The sequence below is a fragment of the Haematobia irritans genome, chromosome 3 (genome assembly GCF_050003625.1).
Source record: "Haematobia irritans isolate KBUSLIRL chromosome 3, ASM5000362v1, whole genome shotgun sequence".
Lineage (NCBI taxonomy): Eukaryota > Metazoa > Arthropoda > Insecta > Diptera > Muscidae > Haematobia > Haematobia irritans.
In genome coordinates this window covers 220,418,296-220,430,848 of record NC_134399.1, presented here as the reverse complement: position 1 = coordinate 220,430,848, position 12,553 = coordinate 220,418,296, and the positions used below count along the sequence as shown (strand labels likewise).

Below are 12,553 nucleotides of genomic sequence, written 5' to 3'. Positions count from 1 at the left end.
AAAAAATCGGTTCAGATTTAGATATAGCTGTCATATATATTTATCCACGATCTGGTCATAATTGGCGTGTTCATCAACCGATGCTCTTCAAATTCCGTACATCCGAATATGTTATGAGCCTCGAAAAACTTGCAAAATATCAGCCAAATCGGTTCAGATTTAGATATAGCTCCCATATATATCTTTCGTCCGATTTAGACTCATATGGCAACAGAGGCCAAAGTTTACTACCGATTTTCGTGAAATTGTGCACAGAGTGCAGAATTGACATTCTACCAATGCTTGGTAAATTTGATTGAAATCGGTTCAGATTTAGATATAGCTCCCATATATATCTTTCATCCGATTTGCACTTATATGACCTCAAAAGCCGGAGTTTTGCCCTGACTTGCTTCAAATTTTGCACGAGAGGTACGTTTAACGCTGTGGTTATATGTGCCAAATTTAGTTAAAATCGGTTCAGATATGATATTTAAGTGTGTCAAGTTTGATGTAATTTGGTTCAGATTTAGATAAAGCCTCCATATATTCGTTTTTCCGGTTTATACAAATATGGCCAAAATTCCAAGACTTTACACAAAATTCTGTGATGATTTCCCCATATCTTAGTCATATCCTACACACTGTAATGCCAGAATTTCTACAGAACGGTTGAGTTTTAAATAAGGCTCCATGTCGCCTGACTTGACCAACTAATATATCACAACCCACACTTGACCACATATCTTGGCGAGATCTAACCAATATCCTTGTAAAATCGCCACTGATAAGTAGCAAAAATTGTAAATATTACTAAAATTGTCCTATATCTCGAATATATATGTATCGTCTGATAAATCATAAATGCTCTTTTGTACAATTGCATTAAAATTTCTCTCGCTTCATATGTCCCATATTTTTTTCCTAACATTGTGTTTCATCCCAGGGCGTTATCCGATTTAAATTTTGATTATAGAGATTTTGCAAAAAAACAAATTTTCTCCATTAAAAGTATTTGTGTCTGGAAACGCAAACCTTTATATAGCACCCAGCAAATTTGAAGTACTTGAGATGGTAACACAAATGTTTGTCTACATAGTGGTGAAGGGTATAATATAGTCGGCCCCGCCCGACTTTAGACTTTAGTTACTTGTTATTTCCTAACATTGTGTTTCATCCCAGGGCGTTATCCGATTTAAATTTAAATTCTAGAGATTTTGCAAAAGCACAAAAAATTTTCTCCATTAAAAGTATTTGTATCTGGAAACACAAACCTTTATATAGCACCCAGGAAATTTGAAGTACTTGATATGGTAACACAAATCTTTGTCTACATAGTGGTGAAGGGCATAATATAGTCGGCCCCGTCCGACTTTAGACTTTAGTTACTTGTTTTTTACTAACATTGTGTTCCACCCCAGAGGATTAGCCGACTGAAATTTTAAATCTACAGTTTTTTTAGAAGTCTACACCCATAGAAAAAATCATGAACGACGTGGTCATTTCAAAGCGATCCGTTCATGAAAGTGAATCAACACACATGTGTTGCCACACGGAGAACGGACGGGGTCAATCTGACTACGTAAAAATGACACCATGCGTTGTCAAAACAACAACCAGCGTTCATGATCTGAAAACGTAATGGTTACGAATATAAACAAAACTAAAAAAAAGATTTCCGCTACCGTGACTCGAACCTGTGTTGTCTGCACCATAACAACGGCTAGCGACTATTTTAAGACTTTTCATGGTCATAGATAAAAGAATGGCGTTCATAAAATCGTAAACGCCCATGGACCAAATCGTGAATATTCCGTTTTGATTTTTTGTGAACGTTTTCGTTTCATTTTGTCACCGTCCGTTCACGATTGTGAAACGCAATTTTTTGTATTAGTGTAACAAATTTTGTCCAGATCGAATCAGATTTAAATGTATGTATATAGCACCCAACACATTTGACGGAATTGCTATGGTTTCGAAAATGTGGATCTACAAAGTGGTGCAGGGTATAATATAGTCGGTCCCGCCCGACTTTAGACTTTCCTTATTTGTTTTTTTTTTTTTGCTGTTGGCTAACCATTGCTTAATTATAGTTTTTTGTGAATTTTGTTAATGTTTAACATGGTTTCAGTACTATTTTTATTTTGGACCTTATTTTATAATGCTAGATCAGTTGTAATGTTTTTGTAGAATTGGGATCCATGTGCGGGCTTATGGCTTCGATTCGAATAAATAAAAAAGTAAATAAACAACTTTGGTTTAAACAAACTCGTACGGAAGTTCTTTTAGTGGCTTGTAACCAAAAAAAAGTGTTACCCATAAAACAATTTCTAATTTGAAATATATTCATCATCATCATCACATCGGCATCACTTTATGTTAGCTACCTTCCATAATCTTATATATTAAATCGTTAGATTAACTTATTACATTAGAATATTATTCTAGATTTACCCAAATAGACATGTGTCACATACCTGTATTAAGAAATGCCTAAAGAAATCGAAACCAAACTGATATAGTCAAGTTACAGACAATATATTCACACATAGTTATCTACAAATATACCAATGTTAATGTCAAAACGTTGATTCTATAGAATGATAAGTCGACTAACTTGTTTTCTAAAAAAATACTTTTACCAAAAAAAAAATAAAATAAAATAAAATATAATCTTTAAATACAGAATAAAATTTCAATTTTGTTTTTAAAATTTTTTTCTTATAACTGGTGGAAGAATGATACAATGAAACAATTCAAAAACTTTATTTTGATTAAAACTAAATTACTAAAGAAAAGTAACAGTAACGACCATTTAAAAAATGCCTTCATATTCCAAAATCATATCGCCAATACTAACATCCAATGAGCAAATATAATATTTATTCATACATCTCTAAAAAAAAAACAATTTTGAATATTGATTTAGCATATTCTTGCATAAACCTATTAAACTTGTCTTTTGGTTTTGCTTTTCAAATCACAGGCGCATACAGTTCATCTCATTTTGAGATCAGGAGTAAATTTTAAACCTGCAGCCAGCCTCTAACATTTCTCGTTTGTGCTATTTTCAAATCAAATGTAGAAATTAAATGTGAATCGTGTTTAGTGTTAGTCTTAATGGAAGATTCTTCCAAAAACCCCCACGAAATAGCGATAAAAACAAGATTTAGAATTCCAAACAAAGTGGAAGACACAATTTCCATATTGACAAAAGTTCATTGTATTAAATTTGTTAAAATCACTTGTGGGAGAATATTTTCGATAAATGTACAGGTGTTTGAACGTGTAGTGTATGTGTAAATGTTTGGTCCACAGTATTGTGCAAAAGTGAGAAACCTAAAATTTTTCGATGTAGAAAAATAATGCTTTTATAAAAAGTTTAATAAAGATAACGAAAATCAATAGATGTCGATGATGTAAATATTTTACACATAAAATATGTGGTTCATAATTCGCGAGCAAATAACTCCCACTAGCATTTCATAGGGCATGGGTGAAACTCCTCATCACTTATCAATTATTGAAACCTAATTTTTATTTTTGTCATATATGATAAGAAACGTTCTTCCCATAACCGACAACGTAGTGCACTTTTAAAACAGTTTGTAATACACACACCCAGAAAAAGGGGCTCTAATGCCAACTGAACTTTATTTTAGTTCATGAAGATTAGTTGATTTTAGTTAAATTTTGCACAATATGAGTAAATGTTCCTTATTTGAATAATTTTTTGCTAACTTATATTACATGTTAGCCTGATACCGAAACAGGCAATTGACGTCCAAATGCATTATATCTAATTATACAATTATTTTTCGAGCTTTATGGACAGATATAGATTAAGGAACATGGTTAATAGAGCCATTGAAAAGAAAACGCCAGATACCAATCTATACACGCCTGGACTGTACATGTTTCGGTTCGGGCGAATGAACCTTTCCACAGCCTTTAGTATAGATCTGGCTGGGAGAGATAACTCAATTTTGGGCCCTTTATGCTAACTCCTTATGGAGAAAACATTTGGGAAATTTCCTCTTACAAATTGAATCATCTTTTCTCCCACTGTACATCATCTTTTCATATAACTTACGAGTCCCTTAATCTTATTTTTATTTCGTTTTGTTACATAGTAATGCAACTACACGAAATTTATTTTTAGAAAGCTAATTTGTTAGAATTCACCTAAGTGGTGAACAGTCGAACAATGCTTATTGTTTCTACAGTCAACTACAACATATGACAATTAACAGAAACTGGTTTCCAGGATACAACAACAATTCTAACGCGTACATTAGTCGTGTTTTTCCTAGTTTTACGACGGGCTCATCGTTGCTTATTATATTACATGTTAGCCTGATACCGAAACAGGCAATTGACGTCCAAATGCATAATATCTAATTATACAATTATTTTTCGAGCTTTATGGACAGATATAGATTAAGGAACATGGTTAATAGAGCCATTGAAACTTTAATGACGTGAACTAAAAATAAGAAAAAAGTTGTATACAAATATAGTGCTCAATTTTACTACAAAAAAAAAAAAAATAGTTCATATTTTCCTTAAGCAGAAGTTAGCTTAAATTGAGTTCATAAGTCTCTAAAATGAGTAAATTTTACTGAAATTGTACATGTCTTGAACTTCGTACAGCGCTAAAGATATTTTAACAATTTTTAAATCCAATTTTTTCTTTCAACATATGAAATTTTCTTAAGCAACAGAAAAAAATTAATTATTAAAAAAAAAAAAATCTTCAGTTTGACAAACAGTATTAACTTATTTATAACATGTTGCAATTAGAAAACTATTTTAGTTAAAATTTTCTAAAATAAACCTACATTTTCTTCCACGGTGGGTTCACTTTTTTTGTGTGCAGAAAGAGAGATGCCAACTATTTTCTAACTCAACGCATTCCTCCCCTAGAATTCCTACTTTGAACCAGAATTCCCAAATAAAAATCTCTAATAAATTAATGGAAAGTTGATGTGATAGAATAAACAAGATTTGATATCTAAATTTATGAACTAGCATACGGTATACGTTCGAGAAGACATTGCGCCAAGTCTAATAAATTTACACTCAAAAAAAAAAGTGAACTCTCTATTTCACTAAAGCCAATTTAAGTTTATATTAGTTCATGGAATTATTACATATGGAGAATGTTTCCTTTATTCTAATATTTTTTTGCGTACGCTAGTTAAATGAACTAAAAAGCGGGAAAAAATTATACATAAATGAAGTAAAAAGTTTTACTAAATTCTAACAAAATAGTTCATTATTTCTTTAAATTTGTAAATTTTACTACAAATACATCCATCATGAACTTCGTATATCACTAAAGACATTCTTGCAATTTTGAACTCCAATATTTTCTTTCAAACTACACAATTTTCTTTATATGTTATTTGCCCTCTCGATGGCTCTCAATATGTCAAGTTTCGTGCTTACAGAACATCATTTGCGGAAAGCTGGCAAACAGCTGATCCAAAGGCGACTAAGGAAACATTTTTGCACCGCATCGATACTGGTGATGAAAAGAGAATCCAAAGTGAAAAAAATCATGCCCAAACTTCGGCGACAAAACCGAATATCCACACTGAAAGAAGAGTTTTCTTTTCAAACAAAATTTTAGACAAACGAAGTATTCTTTTGACACTAAAAATTTTTTTTTAACGGCAAAAATGGTTGGAGGCAATCGCTGCAACGCCTTTCATAAATTTGGGTTTATTTGCTCTTAAAGAAAATACTTTTTAACAAAGGGAAATTTCGTTTTTCTTTGGGTGCATGGAAAGAAGCTTATGTTTGACTACAAAACCCAATATCCATGGAAAGAGGCTTATGCTTTGTATTTGGTGGGACCAGCGGCATGTGGTGTACAATGAGCTCAAACATTGTAAAAAATCATGCATGTTTAATTTGCGCTCCCAATATTGTTTGTAATTAAAGTTACTCCGATCAGGGTAATATTAATATCAATTAGTATGAAATAAAAAAAATTATTGATCCATTCAAAAATTTAATTGGTTCAATTTATACGAATAAATATATAATTATGGAATATATAATACGAATAAATATATCATTTTTATTTATTGTTTACAATTATTTTTATACCCTCCACCATAGGATATATATTAACTTTGTCATTCCGTTTGTAACACATCGAAATATTGCTCTAAGACCCCATAAAGTATATATATTCTGGGTCGTGGTGAAATTCTGAGTCGATCTAAGCATGTCCCTCCGTCCGTTCGTCTGATGAAATCACGCTAACTTCCGAACGAAACAAGCTATCGACTTGAAACTTGGCATAAGTAGTTATTATTGATGTATCGGATGGTATTGCAAATTAGCCATATCGGACAACTTTTACGTATAGCCCCCATATAAACCGACGCTCAGATTTGGCTTGCGGAGCCTCTTGGAGGAGCAAAATTTATCCGATCCGGTTGAAATTTGGTACATGGTGTTAGTATATGGTCTCTAATAACCATGCCAGAATTGGTCCACATCGGTCCATAATTATATATTGCCCCCATATAAATCGATCCCCCGATTTGGCTTGCGGAGCCTCTAAGAGAAGCAAATTTCATCCGATTCAGCTGAAATTTGGTACATGGTGTTAGTATATGGTCTCTAACAATCATGCCAGAATTGGTCCTTATGGGTTCATAATTATATATGGCCCCCATATAATCCGATCCCCAGATTTGACCTCCGGAGTCTCTTGGAAGAGCAAAATTCACCCAATCCGGTTGAAAATTGGTACATTTCGCTAGTATATGGCGGATTACAACCATGCCATTATTTGGGGGCTATATTATATATAGCCCCCAAATAAACCGATCCCCAATCACAGAAAAATCACGATTGCCACTCGAGCCAAAAATAATCTACCAAAATTTTATTGTCATAGAAAATTTTGTCAAAATTTTATATTTCTATAGAAAATTATTTCAAAATTTTATTTCTATTGAAAATTTTGTCAACATTTTATTTTTTTACGAAATTTTTTCAAAATATAATTTCTACACAAAATTTTGTAAAAAATTTATTTCTATAGAAAATTTTTGAAGCATTTTATAGTTGGAGAGGAATATTTTGCAAAATCTTTCAAAACATCGAGAATTCTACTAATCTACCAAACAGTAAAAAATCTGCCATTTTTGGTAGACTAGTGTTCATAATTGTATATACTCCCCATCAAAAGCGATTCTGGATCTATAATTACCGCATAAAAGTTCATATCGGTTCGTAATTATTTCTTCCCTATATATAACATACCGGTCAAGAACTGAATATACGTATTTAATCGACCTTTCTTTTGTCTACTATATATCCCGCATGAACTAACTTACAATTTAGAAGATGATGTTAAGAAGTTTTAAGATGGCTTGCCATCAGCCGCAACCCAAGTAATTTAATTGTGGATGACCGTTTCTACGTAATCCATGGTGGGGGGTACATAAGATTCGGCCTGGCCGAACTTACGGCCGTATATACTTGTTATTATTTATTTGCAATTATTTCATTTCTTCTTTATTAATTTAATTTACAAATAAAATTGAGTTTTTGAATTGGAAAAATATTTGTGATATTTTTTCAGTGTACGAATTTTCAAATATTTACAAAAATAATATGTTACTCAAATTTTGTACAATACTGTTGGCGTATAAAATAAACCTGTGTTTTGACTCTTCTTTCGGGTGTGTTTTTGAGAATACCTACGTTAAAAACAAATCCAAAACTTGAGCACCCGAAAGAGCAAAAAATTTAAAATCGAAGTTAGAAAAGTGTATATGTACGGGCAAAACAAAATAACAAAATGAATTAATATTTATTTTAAAGTATTTTTCAAAAAGAAAAGAAACAAAAACTCTACTATACACAATCTCATGGAGAATGAGAGAAAGATATTCCCGAGTCATTATATTGTTTAAGCATTTGTTTAAATTTCAATCGATTTATCTCAGTCTGAGGGTGTTATTAAATGACACTAGTGCCTATATAAATACTGGTCAAAATAAAAAAAGAATAAAAATAATAAGAATAAACATTAGAAAAACTCAAAAAAAAAGTAAAATTTCTCTGATAATATCTTATCCATGATAAATAGCTGCTAAGTTAGCAGTTCTTTACTTTCAAATGAATGGATTTTTAGGAATACGTTTTTCCAAAGGATACATCCAGTTGCCGGAATGTGAGGAAGGTAGGATAATCAAGTCCGTCATGTGACCTTATGAAACACTTTTTTTTATTTTTATTCTCACATAAATTTTGGTGATTATTTCTTAGAAAAAATATATATTTATTTAGTATAGCATAAGAGTACGTAATTCACACTCATGACAAGTAAACATTGCGTTTGGTTAATTTATATTTATTCTATTCGAGGAAACGTTTAAAATACTTTTTAATATTAAAACTTAGTTTTTGTTCATTAGAAAAATTTGTTTCTATGAACTAAAACTAAAAATCGTAATTTATGTAATGAGCAAATTCGCCTATGCTATGCTGATGAAAATTATACTGATCGAAAATGTTTGCTTAATTTTAATAAAACGGGTTCTCAGATTTATGAATAAAAAATTCAGTTTATTACTACTATGGATATATGAAGAATTTATTTCTATAGAAAATTTTTGAAGCATTTTATAGTTGGAGAGGAATATTTTGCAAAATCTTTCAAAACATCGAGAATTCTACTAATCTACCAAACAGTAAAAAATCTGCCATTTTTGGTAGACTAGTGTTCATAATTGTATATACTCCCCATCAAAAGCGATTCTGGATCTATAATTACCGCATAAAAGTTCATATCGGTTCGTAATTATTTCTTCCCTATATATAACATACCGGTCAAGAACTGAATATACGTATTTAATCGACCTTTCTTTTGTCTACTATATATCCCGCATGAACTAACTTACAATTTAGAAGATGATGTTAAGAAGTTTTAAGATGGCTTGCCATCAGCCGCAACCCAAGTAATTTAATTGTGGATGACCGTTTCTACGTAATCCATGGTGGGGGGTACATAAGATTCGGCCTGGCCGAACTTACGGCCGTATATACTTGTTATTATTTATTTGCAATTATTTCATTTCTTCTTTATTAATTTAATTTACAAATAAAATTGAGTTTTTGAATTGGAAAAATATTTGTGATATTTTTTCAGTGTACGAATTTTCAAATATTTACAAAAATAATATGTTACTCAAATTTTGTACAATACTGTTGGCGTATAAAATAAACCTGTGTTTTGACTCTTCTTTCGGGTGTGTTTTTGAGAATACCTACGTTAAAAACAAATCCAAAACTTGAGCACCCGAAAGAGCAAAAAATTTAAAATCGAAGTTAGAAAAGTGTATATGTACGGGCAAAACAAAATAACAAAATGAATTAATATTTATTTTAAAGTATTTTTCAAAAAGAAAAGAAACAAAAACTCTACTATACACAATCTCATGGAGAATGAGAGAAAGATATTCCCGAGTCATTATATTGTTTAAGCATTTGTTTAAATTTCAATCGATTTATCTCAGTCTGAGGGTGTTATTAAATGACACTAGTGCCTATATAAATACTTGTCAAAATAAAAAAAGAATAAAAATAATAAGAATAAACATTAGAAAAACTCAAAAAAAAAGTAAAATTTCTCTGATAATATCTTATCCATGATAAATAGCTGCTAAGTTAGCAGTTCTTTACTTTCAAATGAATGGATTTTTAGGAATACGTTTTTCCAAAGGATACATCCAGTTGCCGGAATGTGAGGAAGGTAGGATAATCAAGTCCGTCATGTGACCTTATGAAACACTTTTTTTTATTTTTATTCTCACATAAATTTTGGTGATTATTTCTTAGAAAAAATATATATTTATTTAGTATAGCATAAGAGTACGTAATTCACACTCATGACAAGTAAACATTGCGTTTGGTTAATTTATATTTATTCTATTCGAGGAAACGTTTAAAATACTTTTTAATATTAAAACTTAGTTTTTGTTCATTAGAAAAATTTGTTTCTATGAACTAAAACTAAAAATCGTAATTTATGTAATGAGCAAATTCGCCTATGCTATGCTGATGAAAATTATACTGATCGAAAATGTTTGCTTAATTTTAATAAAACGGGTTCTCAGATTTATGAATAAAAAATTCAGTTTATTACTACTATGGATATATGAAGAACAATGCAATAATAACAAAATGTCGCAAATAACATAAAGTTAACATTTACTCGTATTTGATACCCTGAAAGAAAGGTTTTCTTTTCTGAGAAACGAAATTTTGACGCTACACGCAGAGAAGAAACATGATTGTCACAATCATATTCGAAGAACAAAATAATATGATATGAGCAATTTTTGCGGCGACCATGTAACATTTTAACCTGCAACCATGTTGGCTCAGTGAACATGGCTCTAAGAAAAATGTAATTGTCCTCATCTAAAATGTTATTATATTGTTTGAATGAAAAGACAATGGTCACAATTTAAAATGTTATGGTATTCATTAAAAATGTTTTTCTCCTAGTTAAAAGAACATGGTCACAACCTAAAATGTTTTGATCTTTATGAAAAAACTTTTTTCATCGTCGAGAAAATGACGCAACTTGAGAAAAGAAAAGAAAATTTAACTTTATTTGTGTGTTTTTTTTTATTTATTTATTTATAAACTAATTCATTGTTTATTTGTATTTATAATGCTGTTCAAACAAACCATATATTTTTACACACTCTATTTTATTTCAATTTCAACAATAAGTAATTATTCCATATTTACATCGTGCCCATCAAATGTACAAACGCTGACATCATGTAACGGCAAATAAAAATAAATGATCCATATAGCAAAATGCAGAACATTTTGCTATATGGATCATTCACATAAAACCACGTGCCACTTCTGAATAAATAAATTAACACAAAACACAGTAAATCCGTATTCTCCGTCCATTCCAAGAAACAATCAACACACGACTGAGGCGCAAAATGAAAATCGTGTGTACCTGCTCAATGTTTTTATAAAATTCTTTTCGCTGCAAAAAAGTTAAAAAATTAAATGGTCACGAAAAAATGTAAATGGTCTTTATGGCCATGTAATGGTTCTACACTGTTAGAAAAATAGGTTTTTCATATGTTCCGATATAAACAAAATGTGTTTCGGGCACAATTTTGAAACACAATATATTTAAGTGCGAACATGTAATGTTCCTAAACTAACACTAAATGTTTGGGACATCTATGTTAATATGTTAGAATATATTATGTTTGGGGCATGAATGTTTCATAAAAATCATATGTGTGAATGCAAACATATATAAATTTACAAATTTCGACTAAACATACATATGTTGTGATATTTTATTCAAAGCGACAGAGAGAGTATAGAGAAAGAAATAGAGATGGAAACCGGGAGAGTTGTCGAAAGATATCAACATAACCCAGCAAAAGAATCAAAAGAGAACAATTTCTGTGAAACCGCTTGTATGTTGTTTCGGAAAACAGTTTTATGATAAGGCCAAAAATTTTATATGCTTATCAGTTTTTTGTTACAAAATTGATTTTTATCAAAAAATCAGTCAATTTCGTTTATATCAAGCACTGTTACTGACTATAAATCTTTAATAACCCACATTTCGAAGTTTCATTATAAAAATTTAATATAGTATAAATATACCTGTGTAAATAAAAAAAAAGTTTCGGTCGGAGCAGGGATTGAACCCACGACCCTTTGCATATAAGGCAGACATGCTAACCTCTGATCCACGTGGCAAACAATTGTATGTTTCTGTTAAATAATGTTATGTTTACATGGGCTCGTGGGCGCTGCAAACTATGCTATATAAATGTAACTTATAACGATAATTATCTAATGGTGACTATAACAGCTACGTAGCCCAGTGGATAGTGTGTTGGCTTACAAACGGTATGGTCCTCGGTTCGATTCTCCGTGCAGGCGAAAGGTGAAATTTAAAAAAATTATAAAAGTGAATAATTTCTTCAACATTATTTGTATTACAGAAAAAGGTGCCAAGAACTAAAATATTTCGTGGAAGTGAAAATTACGAGTATGTTAGGGAATGAGCACAATCGTCTTTGGGAAAAATTCTTCCAAGCATATAATATTTTTGGGCTCAAAATGCTTCCAAACATATAATATGTTCACATAAAGCAAACATATTAATGTTTCGGCAGTATCCAATAATATATGTGCTTCCTGCAAAATATGTTTGGAACATATGTTAAAGAAGCGATTTTTTTTGAGGGTGTAGACATGTCTATACTTAACCTATAAAAATACTTTTTTTCCCTGTAAAAAAGTAAAAAAATTGAATGGTCAGGTACATGATTTTCCCGACCATTTAATGGTCCCAAATTCTATCATTTAAATGATAGAACATGTTTGCGGTATTTGAGAAGCATTCAAATGCTTATTACCACCATACATTTTTCTCCGCTCGAAAACTATTTTTACAAAGAAAAAAATACATGGTTTTCGTAATTACATGCTCTAGGTAAGCATTAAATGGATGCGGAAACCATGTCCAAACATGGTTTTTCTG

General features: G+C 31.0%; 1 protein-coding gene across 5 annotated transcripts in view; it reads left to right on the top strand.

The window, feature by feature from the left end:
• Positions 1-12,553, top strand: part of LOC142232271 (solute carrier family 41 member 2) — a 112,173-nt gene that overhangs the window by 17,355 nt on the left and 82,265 nt on the right. The window contains exon 1 of one of the 5 annotated variants that reach the window (XM_075303015.1): positions 9,685-9,763. The exons of the other annotated variants lie outside the window; for them this stretch is intronic. Within the exon in view, the coding sequence (XP_075159130.1) occupies positions 9,700-9,763 (64 nt within the window). The 5' untranslated portion in view covers positions 9,685-9,699. Of the gene's footprint in view, positions 1-9,684; positions 9,764-12,553 lie in introns of those variants that run through there. 5 annotated transcript variants of the gene reach the window in all.